Source organism: Gorilla gorilla, chromosome X (assembly GCF_029281585.2).
Source record: "Gorilla gorilla gorilla isolate KB3781 chromosome X, NHGRI_mGorGor1-v2.1_pri, whole genome shotgun sequence".
Taxonomy (NCBI): domain Eukaryota; kingdom Metazoa; phylum Chordata; class Mammalia; order Primates; family Hominidae; genus Gorilla; species Gorilla gorilla.
Genome location: NC_073247.2, coordinates 103,942,018 through 103,962,123, shown reverse-complemented (window position 1 = coordinate 103,962,123; position 20,106 = coordinate 103,942,018). Strand labels below are relative to the sequence as shown.

The window sequence follows — 20,106 nt, the reverse complement described above, 5'->3', positions numbered from 1 at the left end:
ATAAACATTTAGAAGATGCTTTTAGAGGAACACTTTTACCTGATCCAACAAGTTAATTTCACTGTTATTATCAAATCACACTAAAAAGATATATATTTACTGTCATATTTTCAACAGTAAATTTTGAGTCCAGCACAAAATCACCTGAAGAAATGTAAGGGAATACACATTATGTACACTACTTAAGAGTATTCCTTATACACTTATAAAAATCATTTAAAAGGAAGGGGGAGGAAAAATCATAGGGCTTTTGCCATACCTGTGGTTGGGGATGAATCCAGATCTCCATAGTTGTAGACTCTTTCATGGGGGTGCAAGATCGCACAACCTCCTTCATTGGCTTTAGAAGGGAAGAAAATAGAAGTATTTTAAGCTGTTTGTTAAAAGTAAAATACACAGTACATTTCATATAAACATTGCCTATAGGTAGCTAAAATAGTGCCTGGGTAAATCATCTCTTTTTAGACATCATAGTTTATTTATGTAACAAATGGTTATTGAGGGTTAACAATATGCCACACATAGCTCTAGGTACTAGAATTAAAAAAGAGAAAAAAAAGAAAAGAAATTTATTTTCTCATGGAGTTTACATGGAGTGTTACATTTATGTGTTCTATTAAACATATGAATGAAATTGTGGAGGACGATTTAAATGATGCCTGTAACCCCAGTGCTTTGGGAGGCCAAGGTGGGAGGATCACTTGAGCCCAGCATTTTGGAGGCTGCAGTGAGCTATGATTGTGCCACTGCACTTTAACCTGGGCAGCAGAGCAAGACCTTGTCTCAATAAAATAAAATAAAATAAAATAAAATAAAATAAAATAAAATAAAATAAAATAAAATAAAATAAAAATAAAGATAAAAAATAAAATATTTAAATGGCTGACATTTAAGCTGTAGAAAATTTCTGTCCAATGCTTTTGCAACCTAATGGCTTCAAGGGCTATCTATATATGTGAATATGCTCTTGTTGCAAATTAAAATCAATCTTGTGTGTGCCACCACAACACAAATTTGCTATTTGCCATACAAAGATATTTAATAGATGTAATAAATGCCAAAAGATTTAATAGATGTGATAAGTGCTAAGTGCATTGAGGACGCAGATCCTCAGTGCAAATGATCCTTGTCTTTTCAGGAATTAACAGATTTTACCAAAGATGTTCAGTTGTTACTTATGTAAGGAAGCAATACCAAGTTGGAAGTGATTGAAGAATTATCCTATATCTTGGCTATTGTGATTAGTGCTGCAATAAACATAGAAGTGCGAGTATCTTTTTGATATATCCATTTTCTTTTCTTTCTTTTTTTTGGATATATAACCAGCAGTAGGATTGCTGGATCATATGATAGATCTACTTTCAGTTTTTCCAGGAACATCCTTACTGTTTTCCATAGTGGATGTATTAATTTACATTCCCATCACCAAGGTGCTAGCATTCCCCTTTCTCCACATCCTCTCCATTGTCTGTTATTTTTTGTCTTTTTGTAATAGCCCTTTTACCTGGAATGAGATGCTATTTCATTGTGGTTCTTATTTGCATTTCCCTGAAGATTAGTGATGTTGACTACTTTGGGGATAAATAACCAGAACATATAAGGAACTCAAACAACTCAATAGAAAAAAAAATTAATTTAAAAATGGGCAAAAGATATGAACAGACATTTCATAAAAGAAGACATGCAAATGGCCAAAAGGTGCATTTAACTTTTTTTAAAAAACCAAGTTTATTTGGGTTGCATTTCACATGCACATTTTAAGCATCTAATTTAAACACTCTCTGTCAACTGTGAGCAGTTCAACGTCTGCTGGGCTGCCCTCTGTCAAATACATAATGCTGTATTCATATGTCCATTTAATTAAGTAGGGATGCTATTTTACTTGGTTAAAAGTATAAGTCTATGTGGATGTATCTTGCACATTTAAATTTGGCAACTAAACATGTCCACTGTATAACATGCTTCAGTATTCAAACATTAGAAAAAATTATTTTGTTTTGTACAAAAATAAGAACCTAAAATGATCCCCCCACCCCTGCCAATATTCTATCACTCCCCACCCTCTCCAAAATTACATAGTTATAAGACTAAAAACCAGGAAATCATCTAATAGAATAGCCCCAATATACAGAACTGCTGAGACCTAACTGTAATGCAAGTGAGAGAAATGACACTTGCAGGAAAACTTAGTGCTTAGCTACATTTATGCTTGACTGTTTTAAGAAAATGAACTATGGTTCATCAGTGACACCTGAGTAATAAAATGCAGCTCTGTATTTCTCTTTCCTTACATGTACCACATACTGAACCAAACGATCTTTCCTTTTATGGAATTAGATGTCAAACTTTCAAGAAAAGAGTAAAATGCTTTATAAGAATCACAGTCTTTGTAGATTTAAGCCACATTTTAATTCAGTTCATATTAAGATAGTGCTCAGTGCCAAAAAGTAAGAAGTGTGTTTTAGCAATGATCTTAAAGAGTCTTGAGAAATGTCACTGGCATTATTGCTAATAATAAAAAATAATACTTCTAAGAGAAGGAAGGATAGATATTGGATCTTATTATTATTCCTGAGTTAGAGATTACTTGCTAATCATTTAGACATTGGAAGGGAAGTTGACTTTGTTTAAAATTGCATTAATGCCTTCAAGCACAAATATGTTGTTTCACTAGTGATGCTGTGTAAATAAATAGACATATGTGAGAGAAAAGGGGTAGGTTTATATTATTTCCCACCTTTTAGAATCTAGAAATTCTATAGATTAAAAATTATCTGTAATTTTCTTGAATTATTTTATTTATGGAGGAGGTAGGAAGAGGCTAGATCATAAGAAGCATTGATGAAGAGTAAATGCTCAAAATTTTATTAATTCCAATTTTTTTGTCAAAAAGTAAGAAAATTTTAAGGCAAATTCCAATTCACAGAAGTAAGAATTATTTCTCAAAATATACACAATAATAAAGTTTTTGCAATAAATGGAAAATATATTTTCAGCTTCCAAAGGACTCAGTCTTTCATGAAAATAATAAGATGCAGGTAACTTAAAAGAATAAAATTCACTTCCCAAAATATATCTGCTTTGCAAAAATAGGCTTATGAAGAAAGATAATTTGATTGAACTTTCTAAATCTGGCCGGTTCTTCTTGCTGTTCTCAAATGTTTTCCTGAGAGTGTTGCACAGTATCTGAGCTTTAGTAACTTCATTCATTAACTGCTTTCCTTAACTTGACTAATTGCAAAGCTACTGAGAGAGGTAAACCCAGACTGGTTTTGTGGTTTTGTGATTTTTTTTTTTTTTTTTTGAGACAGGATCTCACTCTGTCACCTAGGCTGAAATGCAGTGTGGCAATCTTGGCTCACTGCAGCCTCAACCTCCCAGAATCAAGTGATCTTTCCACCTCAGCCTCCTGAGTAGCTGAGACTACAGGCGCATGTCACCATGCCCGGCTAATTTTTGTATTTTTTTTCTTTTTTTTTTTTTGTAGAGACAGTGTTTCATCATATTACCCAGGCTGATCTCAAACTCCTGAGCTCAAGTGATCTGTTTGCCACGGCCTCTGAAAGTGCTGGGATTACAGGTGTGAGCCATCTCACCCGGCTCCTGGTTTTGTGATTGTTTTCAGGAGAAATGTGGAATGCATCCTTTCTTCTCTCAATTAGACATTGTATTGCAACTCAAACCTAATGGTAATAAAATCATTCTAACAATAAGATCATGCTATTTCTGAATACAGTTTCACAACTATTGTTTCAAAATCTAGCAAAAAAAGAATCCAGAGATGCACTGGTGCATTCAGCAATTATATTTCTTTCTCAAATGCAGTAGGTTTTCCACTAGAAATGTAAGTATGCCATCATTTTCTGGGTAATCAAACCCACCATGGAAGTCTCAGGATTTGCAAATATGTGACATTATAAATTGTCATAGTTATCACTTTATTTTAGCTGCCAAAGACTACAAGTGGGTATAACTGATACATTATTGTTATCTTATTGTCATATGGTTGAAATATTGACAGATTAGGGCCAAAAAGGTCTCCTCAAACATGCATATGAGATATTTTTTGGAGAGTCCTATGCAACATCTAGCATGATGATATATGCCTAAAGACATGTAAGTATGTGGGGGATGCTTCTAGTGATTACATTTATAAAAGCTTTTTTTCATTCTTATTTCCTTAAAAGAATGCATGATCCTTACTGTGGAAATAACATTCATCAAAACTATGGCAAAGTTTACAAATATAAAATGTAACTTGATGCTTATTTTTCCCAGGACATATATAGATGAATGATTTTCATTAGAAGCCTTGAAACAATATCAACTTTTAATTTTTATAATGTTACAGGACATATTTTCTAATTGCAGTGAATGTAATCCAGAGGTTTCCTGAAATAGGAGAAACTCTCAGTTAATTACTACTCTCTTTAATGTTTCTTTTCTCCTGATATGCCTTTCTGCCTTATATTTGTTAGAGGTGTTAAGATGTATTCTATATGCAATATTTAAGGAAGAAAAGATATATATTTAAAAGAGACTAAAGTCTACTCAACAATGTGGTGCAACAGTGGAAAGGATAGAGCCTTTGGAATCTACATCTGGCTCTACAGTCTACTAGTTTTATGAACTTTGTCAAGTTATTTAAGATGATTCTCAGCTTCATCATCTGTGAAATGAGTATAATAACATGAGCCTCATAACATACTTCTATGATACTGAGTTACTGTAATAAAATGCTTGGCATTTTGTAATTATCCTCTTGGTTTGCACTATTATGGTTTTATCTTCTCTAACAACATGAAACAGAAGCCATTCACCATGTGATTCATTCTTTCTCTCTCTCTCAATCTCTCTCCACCCCTCTCTCATTCTCTCTCCACCTCTATCTCCCCTTGTCTCTTTTCTAAGTGAAGCTATCACTTTAATACAAGAGAAAGGCCCCGAGCAGCCCTGCCAGGGATGGAGTATGCTGGCCTCACAATCTTCTATTCCCATTCAGAAATGACCCTCAGTTCTCATCAGTAAGGTACTATAAAGCACCTGAAATTTGTTGAATAAATTCCAGTTACTTAGAGGTTTTTTAATTTTTTTTTCATATATCTGAAAAACGAAAATTTACCACTGTTACAATAATGTGATGAGTGAGGGTGCTGGGAATGGGTAAGGCAGACATTAATTATTCTTTACTTATCCCAATTGTTACATAATCTGTAGTTGGAAGAAGCCTCTTTTGATTAGAGATAAATTCTTCTTACTCAGGTAAATACAAGTTTTTGTGTGAATTTAGTTGAAACTTCAAATTCAAAAGTTGTTTTTTAAAACTGGAGTTTTCTCAAAAGCTTAAATTTTGAGGACTGGTATGAATCATATTTATTAATGCTTATAGTAAGGATAAATATAGATTTTAAGTCAAATTGACAATTGAAAGTATAAAATAAATTGGCTACTTAAATGTTTAAAATGTATCTATATTTGCTTAAAAATCAATGAAATTTTTTTAGGTGGAGACAAGGAGAAAGGTTGGATTAAATACGTTTAGACTTGGAATTTGATATTTAGTGTTTGGTCAAAATTTTCAAGTATTGAGATATTCTCTTTCCTAGAAGGACTCTGTAGATTACATGCTTGAAGAAATATAAGAACTATAAGCTTTCTTATAAGTTACACAGAGTAAAGTGTTCCCATATAAACTCACAAACTGAATTTTTACTGTGTTTTTTAGAGTTGCGGCAAGACTAGAAAATACATAATTTAATAATGTTTCCTCTCCATGGGGAAACTGGCACACATTTAGCAGAATTAAAGGGACATGTAAAGCTATGTTTATCAACAGCATGGCACAGACAAGACATTGTGAATCTGGAATACTTTACATCCTATGATTAATTCTCCTTTATTCTTTGTGTGTCTTTTGTTTTGTCTTGAGTTTTGTATGCAAATTGGTGTCAGGAGACATGGATTTCTAAATGCAAAGAACAATTTGATAGCTATGGATGGAATGTTTAGAAATGACTTAACCCCGGGTTAATGTAAACTAAAATTTATTTTAAGACTTCATTTTTTTTTCTAGGATAACTGCCATCATCAAAGCTACAATGATGAGATCTTGAGAAAAATAGTGTTGGGTTATTTCATAGGCATGTCCAATATTTTTCAGACTAATCTGAGTCCCTCTGAAGTGGTTTGTCAGCACAAGGTAATGAGGATCCTCCTTCCGGATGTAGTTAGACCCAAGAGAAATGTGGAAAAAACGAGATGAATAATTTGGGAGAAATATATTCATTTATCCATAAGGATTCCAAGGGTTTTGCCAAAAGCAAACAGCTATCTAGAAATTGTCGTCAAGAGCAACAAATCACCAGGTGGAAAAATCAACAAGCTTGGAGCATTTAATTAGATCTTTTATCTTAATCATCAAGTCAAGTGTGTGTTCCTATGTGTGTTTAGGGAAGGGGGAATGTTATAGAAGGGGGATGAATTAACACTTAGAAAGCTCAGAGCTTTAACAAAACCCGACATGAGATTTGCCAGATGGTTTGGTACCGGATTGTAAAACTTGAAACTAATCTTCGTTTAAGAGTTTTAATGGTTGTATCGCTCTTATAAAGCCTCTTGCTCTTCTGCTAGGGTGATTCTGCAAAATTATACATCAGGTTTTAAAGAAGAGCTTCTATGAACAGAGTCTCCTTAAATCTCAGCTAAACTGAGCAAGAAGATTACATATTATTATGACGTAGCACAGCACGATTTCCCCCCAGCAAACATAATGATGTGAAAAAAGGATAAAGCTATCATTCTGTGCAAAGAGGTCATCCAGAGAAGCACAAAAGAACAATGCTTTTCACACAGATTATCTGGACATGTTGAAATATTCACAGTGCAAAATCTCTTAATGTTTCTGTGCAGAACTCTGATCCTGACAAGCCTCCAGATCTAGATAGCAAGACCCAGTGATCATATATCTCTATGAGATGGCCTGCCCTAGGGCACCTGGGAGAGATTCTAGCTGTTCCAGACATTACTGGAAAAAAAAAAAAGCATAATATTTATTTCTCAGATGATATATATGTAGTCTTAGCTTATCAATTTTATTTCAAGGAGAAGACATTTTCCCACTTTTTATAATTTAAGTTTACTAAACTTTAAAAATGCATACTCTTATTAGCATGCGAAAGAACAAAAACAGCACAGAACTATAATTCTGTGTATATTTTCATATTTCAATATCCCGACTGAAAGCTAATTAAGATAGGTGCCATAAAAATGAAGTTGTATTGGATTTATGGGCTTCAAATATTCAGTGGAAGAGTTATGAATTACGAGTAGACAAGTTCAATCCATCAGCTTAACATTAGGTAATTTGAACTTTCATATTTTAAATATCAAAACTTATCAGAAAATATCAGTAAATTATGTTTAAATCCCTAAAAGAATAATTTACGTTTGCTTATTCATTGGATTATTTCTTATTTTCACCTCTCTGAGAATCGCTCAAGATTACTCCTCAGTGTAGGCACAGATATTTCAAACTAATGATCCTCAATTATTTTCTTAAGAACTAGACCCAAATAAAGACAAAACACAATACTATAAGCTTCATTTAGTCCTTATTTTCAAAGTACTTACTGTCACTGCTGTTACCATAAGTTCCTAAAAATATGCTATGTAAGTAGTACCTGGGCGAGTTTCTTGAATGTTGTCCAATTTTTTAAAGGTGGCTATGAATGCATTAAAATTTTTTCTAAATGTATGATTCAGATATAGCAGTTATGCATTTTCCAATATTTTGTAAATTGTCAGAGCAGGATTAAGGGAAGGGAAAACCATTCCATCAAAATAGTTTTTTCCAGTAAGAATTTGAAAAGCTCAAAAGGCTGAAATCAATTGATTATTCAGCAGCTTACTGTAGAGTGATTTTTAGATAAACATTTATTTTAAAATTTTTTAAGAGGTGTGAGAGTAGAAATAATTCATGGGTTTATCACACAAAGTGTATCTTTCACTTGGAAATATTTCATGCATAAATCTCTTTAATGGGAAAATATACAGTAATTTATTATGTTAAAGCAATATATTATTTAAAATATAAAAGTATTATTTTGAAACTGGAAAAAAATATAGAGGAATAGTTTGGCCAAATTTATGCTCAAAATACTAAATTTTGTCGTAATTAGTAAAAAATTATAATGTTCTTGTTATTAATGGAGATAAATATACTATAGGTGAAGTTAAACTCCTAAAGATTTAACTAGCCCCTACAAAGAAAAGCACGATATAGTAAAGATAGTTTAGGTTATTGGCATCATTCTTGTCCCCACCAAAAAACAACAAAAGTTATACATACTTTACTGCATGTAAAGTGGATGCCATCATGAAAATAATCTGATGTGTATCAGTAATACTGAGATGATTCACCACTACTACCCCCCACCCTAGGGTTAAAATGGATTAATCTTTCAGATTCACTAGAACACAAACACATAAAATAATGCCTTTTTCACTACCTTCAATATGTAATTTTGCTTGCAGGAAGTCTTTTTAATAACTATGTCAAATTAAAAAAAAATCCCCTTCAGTTACATACAGAAGACTGGATTGATAATTCCTAAATGTTAAACAAGTCTGCCCATAACTATAAATGAATTATAATTGTATAACCTGGAGGCCAGGCATGGTGGCTCACACCTGTAATCCCAGCACTTTGGGAAGCCGAGGCAGGTGGATCACTTGAGATCAGGGGTTCGAGACCAGCCTGGCCAACATGGTGAAACCTCGTCTTTACTAAAAATACAAAAATTAGTTGGGTGTGGTGGCACATGCCTGTAATCCCAGCTACTCGGGAGGCTGAGGCAGAAGAATTGCTTGAATCTGGGAGACAGAGGTTGCAGTGAGCCAAAACCGCACCACTGCACTCCAGCCTGGGCAACACAGAGAAACTCCCTCTCAAAACAAAACAACAACAACAACCACAAAAGTCGTATAACCCGTGTCTACTCTAGCTTGCCACCATTCCAATATCTGAATAATGGCACTAATTGTTTAAAAAGAGAATGGAGGCCGGGTGCAGTGGCTCACGCTTGTAATCCCAGCACTTTAGGAGGCCGAGGTGGGCGGATCATGAGGTCAAGAGATCAAGACCAACCTAGCCAACATGGAAAAACCCCATCTCTACTAAAAATACAAAAAATAAATTAGCTGGGCGTGTTAGCGCACGCCTGTAGTCCCAGCTACTCGGGAGGCTGAGGCAGGAGAATCGCTTGAACCCAGGAGGCAGAGGTTGCAGTGAGCCGAGATCACACCACTGCACTCAAGCCTGGGGACAGAGCGAGACTCCATCTCAAAAATAAACAAACAAACAAACAAACAAACAAATAAATTTAAAAATAAAAAAATAAAAAGAGAACGAAATCATGAACTTATAGTTTTTGTCTTTTATGCTTTCCAGTTATGTGCAAAAGGTTTGTCAGAGAGTTAGCGGCTGTTACAATTATGAGTTAACTTTCTTTTTAAAAAGTCAATTATAATTCACAAAGTAAAGAATTATAAACCTTTTTGTTTCCTAATATTAGAACATTAAGCTCAAGTGTGGGGCAAGGAGACAGAATGGTTCTCCTTCATTAAAAAAATTATGACTCATATTAAGATCCATATCATAAGCCATAAAAAGGCACTTCTTCCTAACCTTGAGTTATTTGATGAAGAAATATTAACATTTTAGAAAATTTATCTATTCACTTCGATCAAGATTCTAGGTAGAAACAAACTCTCACTAGATTTCTTGTCCCTGAGAAATCTGTTCTGGGAGGTTGCTGTCTTGTATGTCTTCTGAGTTCTTCGAAGATGCTATTTGTGCTTAATTATTTGGCAACATAAACATGGCCAAATAGAGGCACTAAATGTTATCATGAGAACTTGGCTTTGTCAGTGTAAACTCAAGAGTAAAGAATTAAAAGTATTCTATGGAGATACACTAAGCTCTTAATTAAAATTAGTTTTCAGTTTTCAACGCAAAAAGAACTTCACTAATTCATTATTTTTAAAAACATTCATTAGCATTGCCTGCCAAACCTAAATAACTGCAATTCCTAGGTTGATGTCAATAACCCAATAATGAATGGAGTTAAGATGTATTCTATAATTAAAAAGTATGCTAGACTAAGCCATTGGTAAATTTAATTTCTTTTTGTAAGAACCTGCAGAATATGCATTTTGATTATATTAAAACCCCTTACATAATAATGACGTTTCTAATTTCTCAAGAGATCCTTCTAGTAATCTCAGGTGATAAGCCAAGAAAATATTTTGACCTAAATTGGTCTACAATCTACTTCAATTATCTGGGAACTTGAATGAAGAACAAAAGGACGAACAGAGAACAAATTGAAATAAGTAAAGGTAGAAAATAAAACAAATATAATTAGGAAAAGCAATAAGTCAGTTGTCTGAAATATGACTGGAAATAAATGTAGGTTAAAAAGATGATGTGAAATATAACTGCACTTTAACCTTGAGCAATTATCTATTGAATTTAGAAGCATAGTTAGGGAAAGGGACAATATTCCAGTATCAATGAAAACAACAAAATAGAATCCATGTTAGCTTAATTGGGGCAAATTTATCTTGACCAAAACAAAATGAATAACAAGCAAGTATGAAAATGGAATTTTAAAATTAGCGTTAACTTATACAAACATAGAAAATTAACACTGGCTATTTTTGTATTAGGGCATTGGGAAAGATTTGCATATTATTACATTATAATCAAAAATAACAAAATCGTCAGTGAAATAGCAACAACGATCAGGTCCTCTTTAGACTAGATTCTCTAAATTTGAAAAACTGAGTGAAAAGTTCTTCAGTTTATTTCACGTCAGATTTTACAATAAGTAATCTCTAAAGACTAGTTAAAATGGGGGGAAATGAAAAGGTAAATGATCTATATTTCTGAGAGAAATTTCATTAATCAGTAATTTGTGATTATTCCATATTATTATTTCCCATCAAATGTACTGAAAAAATAATTGTTTATTTATTTAGGAGACTCATTGAAATTTTGTTTTAAAAGAAACAAAACACTTTCTCATTATATACCTGCATAGGAAGAATATTGGGACTGATGAGAAAGATAAGAATGTTGAAATTGTTTTGAAGTAAGAACCTGCAGAATATGCATTACGATTATATTAAAGCACTGCCTGGGGTGCAGGGACTACAGAAATAAACAAAATTTGTAGAAAAAGTTTTAAGCTACTATTTCTTAAACCGTTTACTTCACATAGTAAACAGACACATAAACCAATGGAACAGAATAGAGAACTCAGAAATAAGACTGCACACGTACAACCATCTGATCTTCGACAAATCTGACAAAAGCAAGCAATGGGGAAAGAATTCCCTATTTAATAAATGGTGCTGGGAGAACTGGCTGGCCATATGCAGAAAATTGGAACTAGATCCCTCTTCCTTACATCTAATATAAAAATTAACACAAGATGGGTTAAAGACTTATATGTAAAACCCAAAACTATAAAAAACCCTAGAAGAAAATCTAGGCAATACCATTCAGGGCATAAGCACAGGCAAAGATTTCATGATGAAAACGCCAACAGCAATTGCAAAAAAAGCAAAAATTGACAAATGGGATCTAATTAAACTAAAGAGCTTCTGCACAGCAAAAGAAACTATCATCAGAGTGAACAAACAACCTACAGAATGGGAGCACATTTTTGCAATCTATCTGACAGAGGTCTAATATCCAGAGTCTATAAGGAACTTAAGCAAATATGTAAGACAAAAACAAACAACCCCATTAAGAATTGGGCAAAGGACATGAAAAGACACTTCTCATAAGAAGACATTCTTGTGACCAACAAACATAGGCAAAAAAGCTCAACATCACTTATCATTAGAGAAATGCAAAGCAAAACCACAATGAGATACCATGTCACGCCAGTTACAATGGTGATTATTAAAAAATCAAGAAAAAATAGATGCTGGCGAGGTTGCACAGAAAAAGGAATGCACTGTTGGTAGGAGTGCAAATTAGTTTAACTATTGTGGAAGACAGTGTGGCAATTCCTCAAAAATTTAGAACCAGAAATACCATTTGCTCCAGCAATCCCATTAGTGGGTATATACCCAAAAGAATATAAACCATCCTATGTTAAAGATACATGCACATGTATGTTCATTGCAGCACTGTTCACAATAGCAAAGACATGGAATCAACCCAAATGTCCATCAGTGATAGACTGGATAAAGAAAATGTGGTATGGTACATATACACCATGGAACACTATGCAGCCATAAAAAGGAACAAGATCACGTCCTTTGCAAGGACATGGATCGAGCTGCAAGCCGTTATCCTCAGCAAACTTATGCAGGAACAGAAAACCACACACCACATGTTCTCACTTATAAGTGGAAGCTGAACAATGAAAACACATGGACACATTGAGGGGAACAACACACACTGGGGCCTGTCATGGGGGTGGAGGAGGGAGAGCATCAGGAAGAATAGCTAATGGATGCTGGGCTTAATACCTAGGTGATGGGTTGATCTGTGCAGCAAACCACCATGACACATGTTTACCTATGTAAGAAACCTGCACATCCTGCACATGTACCCCAGAACTTAAAAGTTGAAAACATATATATATTAATTTATATTAATATATAGACTGCCCACAGGTTTTAGAATTTTAGTCATGTCACTAAAGTTTGCTTACATTTATGGCTTTATGCTAATCAAATTTGACTATATGAAATTATATTCCAAGTATATACAATCATGGTAAAAGTCACATAAATCTGTGATTGCATTGAAGACACATATTATCGCAAAGAAAGGTTTTCAATTTTCTCCCTTGTACTGTCATAAAATCAATGCCTTTAGGATAATCTTTGAGATCACTTTCACGTATAAACTTAATAAATGTTGATGTCTTTGTAAGTTGTCTGAAAGAGTAGAGATTTGCAAAGATGCTTCACTTTACTTTTAAGACTTTTAATATTCTCAGAATTCTTTTGTGTTTCATCTCATCTACCCCGTCTCATGGCCAAATATGAGGAATGAATTAAATAAAGGGAGACAATTGGAAGACGATGCCCTCCTCCTATGCAATATGCTCTACTTTCTTTCAATAATGTTGTTTTCTTCTAATCACAACAAAAACTACTTGAATGGCTGCCCCAGAACTCCCTTCATTATAGTACCCCATTTGGACTTGTTCTCCCTTAGCAGATCTTCAAGATAAGTTTTCTTTCCCTACTATTACATCAAATACATCTTAGGCTTTGTTTTCTAAAGATGTTCTCTAGTACATAACAGTATAATCAGATTAATGTATCCTCAGTGTCAATGCCTTATTATGCTAATTCCTCTTCAGAGGAATTTGCACTTGTGGAGGCCTCATACATTAGCCTAATGGAATAAATCAATCAATAACGAGAAATGTAGAGGCTGGAGCGAGAAAAGAGCTTAGAGAGAAGAAAGAATTATGCAGAAGAAACTGGGAGAAGAGCTCCCCACAGTCTTGCCTCATCACTTCCCCAGTTATTCCATTCCTGGTACATAAGTCACAGCTTTTTTGACCTCTGCCACATAGATTCTAGGAATTCCTACTCTCTTCAATGGGTAGAGATGAAGATGAGCCTCATCCTTGAAAGGAGGTGAAATTGTCTCAATCAGATGTTTCGGCTCCTAGTCTTCTCAATAACTTTATGTAATCAGTTCTCACATATAAGTTTCACCCTCCCTAGGCAGTTCATTGAAGTCCTAATCTTTGGATTCCTATTTTTACTGAGTATAAAACTCACTACAGAAGATTTTCAGGTCTGTGATGACACAAAGAACAAATACCATCATGTTTATATTCAGGATTAGCCAAGGTTTAGAGCAAATAAAAGTCACTTGAACCTTCATTCCAGGGTAGAAATAATCTAATTATGGTATTTAATAAGACTTGGTAATGCTCTAAATCAAATTTTCAGGAAATTTTGCATTTCTTTCTTTGTTAAACGAAAACCTCAACCATCTGTTATTTCAGCAGTATTGACAGAATTATAAACAACAGGAGAACGTAATAATTTTCTTATATTAAGATCTATATATTACCTTGGGAATTATTTCTGGTTTTGACACAGATTCCTCTCCCTACCTTAAATTCATTCCATTTAAAATTCAACCCTCTGTGACAGGCAGAATAATAACCCCCCTCAAAAACTGTCCACATGCTAACCATTAATTTTGTGAGTATATTAAATTATCAAAAAAAAGGACTCTGCAGATGTGACTAAATTAAGAATCTTGAGGTCGCAAGATAATTCTGAGTTATCTGGGAGATTGCAATGTAATCACAAGGGTCTTTGTAAGGAAAGAAGAAGGAATGAAAGTCAGAGAAGGTATGAGGGGAGGTCAGATTGATGTGGCCTTGAGCCCAGGACTACGGGTAGCCTCTAAAATCTGGAAAAGGCAAGATAACAGATTCACCTCCAGAGCCTATAGAAGGAATGTAGCCCTGTCTACACCTTAATTTTAGCCTCATTAGACTGATTTGGGATGTCTGACTCCAGAACTGTAAAATAGTGATTTTTTTGTTGTTTTAAGCCACTAGGTTTGCTGCATATGTTACAGCAGCAGCAACAGGAAGCTAATACACCTACTAAAAGCTAAATTGAATTCAAACCACTGATATTTTGAAATATATAAGTAAATAGGTTAGACACAAAACACTTTGCATTTAACATTTTAGCTGACACATAACTTATGGGGAACAATGTGATATTTTGATACAAACTACATATAATGATCAAATCAGGATAATTAGTATACTCATGACCTTCAATATTTATTATTTCTTTGTGTTGGGAACATTCAAAACTCTCTCTTTTAGCTCTTTAAAGATATACAATAAAGTATTGTTAACTATAGTCACCCTACAGTGCTATGAAAGCTAGAACCTATTCCTCCTATCTATCTGTAATTTTGTGTCTGTTAACCAACCTCTGGCTATACTCCCCTTCAATATTACCAGCTTCTAGAAACAACTATTCTCTTTTTTTTTTTTTTTTTTTTTGAGACAGAGTTTCGCTCTTGTTGCCCAGGCTGGAGTGCAATGGTGCAATCTCGGCTCACCGCAACCTCTGCCTCCCGGGTTCAAGCCGTTCTTCTGCCTCAGCCTCTTGAGTAGCTGGGATTACAGGTGCATGCCACCACGCCTGGCTAATTTTGTATTTTTAGTAGAGATGGGTTTCTCCATGTTGGTCAGGCTGGTCTCGATCTCCCGATGTCAGGTGATGCACCCGCCTTGGCCTCCCAAAGTGCTGGGATTACAGGCGTGAGCCACTACGCCCAGCTAAAACCACTATTCTGCTCTCTACTTCTACGAGATCAACTTTGTTTGCTCCCACATATGAATGAGAACATGCTCTCATATGTGCCTATTTCTGTGCCTGGCTTATTTCACTTAACATAATGTCCTCCAGGCTCATCCATGTTTCCAGGAATGATAGGATTTCATTCATTTTTATGGCTGAATAGTATTCAATTCTGTATATATATCGTATTTTCTTTATCCATTCATTTGTTGATAGGCACTTAGGTTGATTCTATATCTTAGCTATCATGTGTAGTGCTATAATAAACATGAGGTTCAGACATCTCTTCAATATACTGACTTCCTTTCCTTTGGATATATACCCAGTAGTAAGATTGCTGAATCATATAGTTGTTTTATTGTACTTTTTTGAGGAACCTCCAAACTGTTTTCCATAATGGCTGAACTAATTTACATTTCTACCAAAAGCCTATAAAAGTTCCCATTCTCTTCATCCTTGCCAGCATTTGCTATTTTGTGTTTTGTTTTTTTTCTTTTTTTTTAATAGGCATTCTATTTAGGGTAAAATTATTTCTCATTGTGATTTTGATTTTGATTTCCCTGATGATTTGTGATGTTGAACATTTTTTCATATACTTATTGGCCATTTGTATGTCATTTCCCAAATCACTTGCCCATTTTTAATTGGATTATTTGTTTTCTGCTATTGAGTTGTTTGAGTTCCTTGTATATTCTGGGTATTAATCTCTTGTTGGCGAATAGTTTGCAAATATTTTCTCTCATTCTGCAGGCTTCCTCTTCACTCTGTTGATTGTTTCTTTTGCTTTGCAGAAGACTTTTAGTTTGCTATAATCCCATACTTCTATTTTTGCTTTGTTGCCTGCGCTTTTGAGGTCTTATCTATGAAATCTTTTCCCAGATCAATGTTCTGAAGCATTTCCCTTATGTCTTCTTATAATTGTTTTATAGTTTTGGGTCTGACATTTAAGTCTTGAATTCATTTTGAGTTGCTTTTTGGATATGGCGAGATATGAGTCTAGTTTCATTTCTCCTGGATAAGGATATACAGTTTTCCCCGCACTATTTATTTACTTCTTTATTTAAATTTTTAATTTTTTAGACACAGGGTCTAGCTCTGTCATCTAGGCTGTAGTGCAGTGGTGCAATCATAGCTCACTGCAGCCTCGAACCCTTGGTCTCAAGCGATTCTCCTGCCTTAGCCCCCCGTGTAGCTGGAACTACAGGCACAGGCAATGAAATAGCCCCAGTTATATCATATTGTTAATATGTTAAATTACATAGCAAAAGGGACTCTGCCGATATGACGAAATTAAGAATGTTGAGGTGGTGACATTATTCTGAATTATCTGGAAGATTGCAATGAGTTATCTGGGAGAAAGCTTATTTTGTTCCAGCTTACTTATACTATATATTACATTATATTATGACCAATCCCAGTTTATTTATTTATTATTATTTTTGTTGTAGAGAGGAGGTCTTGCTTTGTTTTCCAGGCTGGTCTTGAACTCCTGGCTGTAAGTGATCCTTCTGCCTAGGCCTTCCAAAGTGCCAGGATTATAGGCATGAGCCACTCTGCCAGGCCCCAGCACCATTTATTGAAGACACTATTCTTTCCTTAGTAATATTCTTGGTGCCTCTATTGAAAATTAGTTGGCTGTATATATATGATTTATTTTTCAGTTCTCTATTATGTTCTCTTGGTTTATGTATCTGTTTTTATGCCAGTACCATACTGTTTTTGTTACTATAGCTTTGTAGTATATTTTGAAGTCAGGTCATCTAATGCCTCCAGCTTTATTCTTTCTATTCAAGATTGCTTTGGTTATTCAAGGTCTTTTGTGGTTCCTCACAAATTCAAAGATTGCTTTTTTCTATTTCTGTAAAGAATTTCATTGGTAATTTGGTAAGGATTGCATTGAATCTTTAGATCACTTTGGGTAGTATGGTCATTTTAACAATATTGATTTTTCCAATGCATGAGATAAGATGTCTTTCCATTTTATTGTAGATGCAAAACATTTTAAATTGCAACCACAGTCTTGAAATGATTGGCTGGTGATAAACGAAGACATGTGAGGATCTAAATAAAGTCAGTGACTTTGGCAGTATCTACTTTTTCACCAAAGCTTAAAAATATGTAAAATCTCATGACATTTGGTCACTAGTGAATTGCATGGGACAAAAGACAAGGGTTCTCATACAGTCATTCACTCATTTATTCAATAAATATTTACTGAGCATCTACTATTTGTTATACACTGTTCCACATGCTGGGGCTACAGTTATGAATAGAACCTTAAAAACTGCCCGCCTGAGATTATATTCTAATGGAACGTAAAAGGCAATAAACAAACAAAAAAAATACATAGTCTATTATATAATGTCCAGTGCTGTGGAAAAACTTTAACATGAAGATGGGGGATAGAAATTTCTGGAGAGTGGGGTTGCTATTTTACATAGAGTGATCAAGAAAGGACTCATCGAGGAGCTGACATTTAACAGGAATGGGCAAAACCACAAGCCATATCTCAGGCAGACATAACTGCAAAAGCAACGTTTCTGACATAAGGGCTTGTTTGCTGTACGTGGTGTGTCCGCTGAATAACAAGGAAGCCAGCGTGGCAGGAACAGAATGATCAAGGAGAATAGAAGCATAAGATTCAGAGAAGGATCACAAGACCTGTCATATTGTAGGGTTTTTTAGACCATTATAAATACATTGACATTTACTCTGAGACGGCAAAACATTTGAAAATTTTTAACAGTGGAGTGACATGATCTGACTTGAATTCTTAAAAGGTTTCTCAGCCAGGCACGGTGGCTCATGCCTGGGAGGCTGAGGTGGGAAGATCACCTGAGGTCGGGAGTTCGAGACCAGCCTGACCAACATGGAGAAACCCCATCTCCACTAAAAATACAAAAATTAGCCAGGTGTGGTGGCACATGCTTGTAATCCCACCTATCTGGGAGGCTGAGGCAGGAGAATCGCTTGAACCTGGGAGGTGGAGGTTGCGGTTAGCCAAGATTGTGCCATTGCACTCCAGAATGGGCAACAAGAGCAAAACTGTCTAAAAAAAAAAAAAAAAGGTTTCTCTAGATGATATGCAAATAGATTGGAGGACAATGGCAAATGTAGGAATGCCTGTTTGGAAACTAGTAATCCAAGAGCAAAATGATGATGGCTTAGACAAGAATGGTAGCAGTGGAGATAATAAAAACTGGTTGGATCTATATATTTTGAAGGTAAAGTCCCACAGGACTTGTTGAAAGATTAGACGTGTGGTATGGCAGAAACAAAGGCATTAAGAAAATGTCACAGTCTTTTCAGGAGCAACAGAGATGTTAAAGACTCAAGAAGAGCAGGTTTGGAGGTAGGGAATCAAGAGTTGAGTCTTGGGAATGTTAAACTAAAAATACCTGTGAGACATACAGGTGGAGACTCTGAAGTTTAGGGGAGAGGTATGAGGTGGTGTATTAGTCCACCTTCATGCTGCTGATAAAGACATACCCGAGACTGGGCAATTTACAAAAGAAAGAGGTTTAATGGACTTACAGCTCCACATGGCTGGAGAGGCCTCACAATCATCGTGGATGGCAAGGAGGAGTAAGTCATGTCTTAATGGATGGCAGTAAGCAAAGAACGAGAGCTTGTGCAGGGGAACTCCTCTTACAAAACCATCAGATGTCTTGAGACTTACTCACTATCACAAGAACAACACAGGAAAGACTTGCCCCCATGATTCAATTACTTCCCACTGGGTCCTTCCCACAACATGTGGGAATTCAACAGGAGATTTGGGTGGGGACACAACCAAACCATATCATTCCACCCCGGCCCCTTCCAAACCTCATGTTCTCACATTTCAAAACCAATCATGCCTTCGCAACAATTTCCCAAAGTCTTAACTCATTTTAGCATTAACTCAAAAGTCCAAAGTCCAACATCTCATCTGAAACAAGGCAAGTCCCTTCCACCTATGAGCTTGTAAAATCAAAAGCAAGTTAATTACTTCCTAAATACAATGGGGGTATAGGCATTGGGTAAATACAGCCATTCCAAATAGGAGAAATTGGCCAAAACAAAGGGGCTACAGGCCCCATGCAAGTCCAAAATCCAGCAGGGCAGTCAAATTTTAAATGTCCAAAATGATCTCCTTTGACTCCATGTCTCACATCCAGCTCACACTGATGCAAGAAGTGGGTTCCCATGGTCTTGTGCAGCTGCACCGCTGTGGCTTTGCAGGGTACAGCCTCCCTCCAGCTGCTTTTACTGCCTGGCTTTGAGTGCCCGTGGCTTTTCCAGGTACACAGTGCAAGCTGTCAGTGGATCTATCATTATGGGGTCTGGAGGATGGTGGCCCTCTTCTAACAGCTCCACTAGGCAACACCCCAGTGGGTACTCTGTGTGGGGGCACCCACCCAACATTTCCCTTCTGCACTGCCCTAGCAGAAGTTCTCCATGGGTGCCCCACCCCTGCAGCAAACTTCAGCCTTGACATCCAGGCATTTCCATACATTCTCTGAAACCTAGGCAGATGTTCCCAAGACTCAATTCTTGACTTTTGTGCACCTGTAGGCTCAACACCATGTGGAAGGTGCCAAGGCTTAGGGCTTGCACCCTCTGAAGCCATGCCTTGAGCTGTACCTTTGCCCCTTTTAGTCATGGCTGTGGTGGCTGGGACACAGGACACCAAGTCCCTAGACTGCACATAGCAGAGGGACTCTGGGCCTGGCCCATGAAACC

The 20,106-nt window shown here is 35.7% G+C and overlaps 1 protein-coding gene across 1 annotated transcript in view; it reads right to left on the bottom strand.

The window, feature by feature from the left end:
* The window catches only part of PCDH11X (protocadherin 11 X-linked), an 840,422-nt gene that overhangs the window by 418,082 nt on the left and 402,234 nt on the right, over positions 1-20,106 (bottom strand). Inside the window, exon 8 of the mRNA XM_063703283.1 lies at positions 260-340. Coding sequence (XP_063559353.1) covers positions 260-340 — 81 coding nt within the window. The remainder of the gene's footprint in view (positions 1-259; positions 341-20,106) is intronic.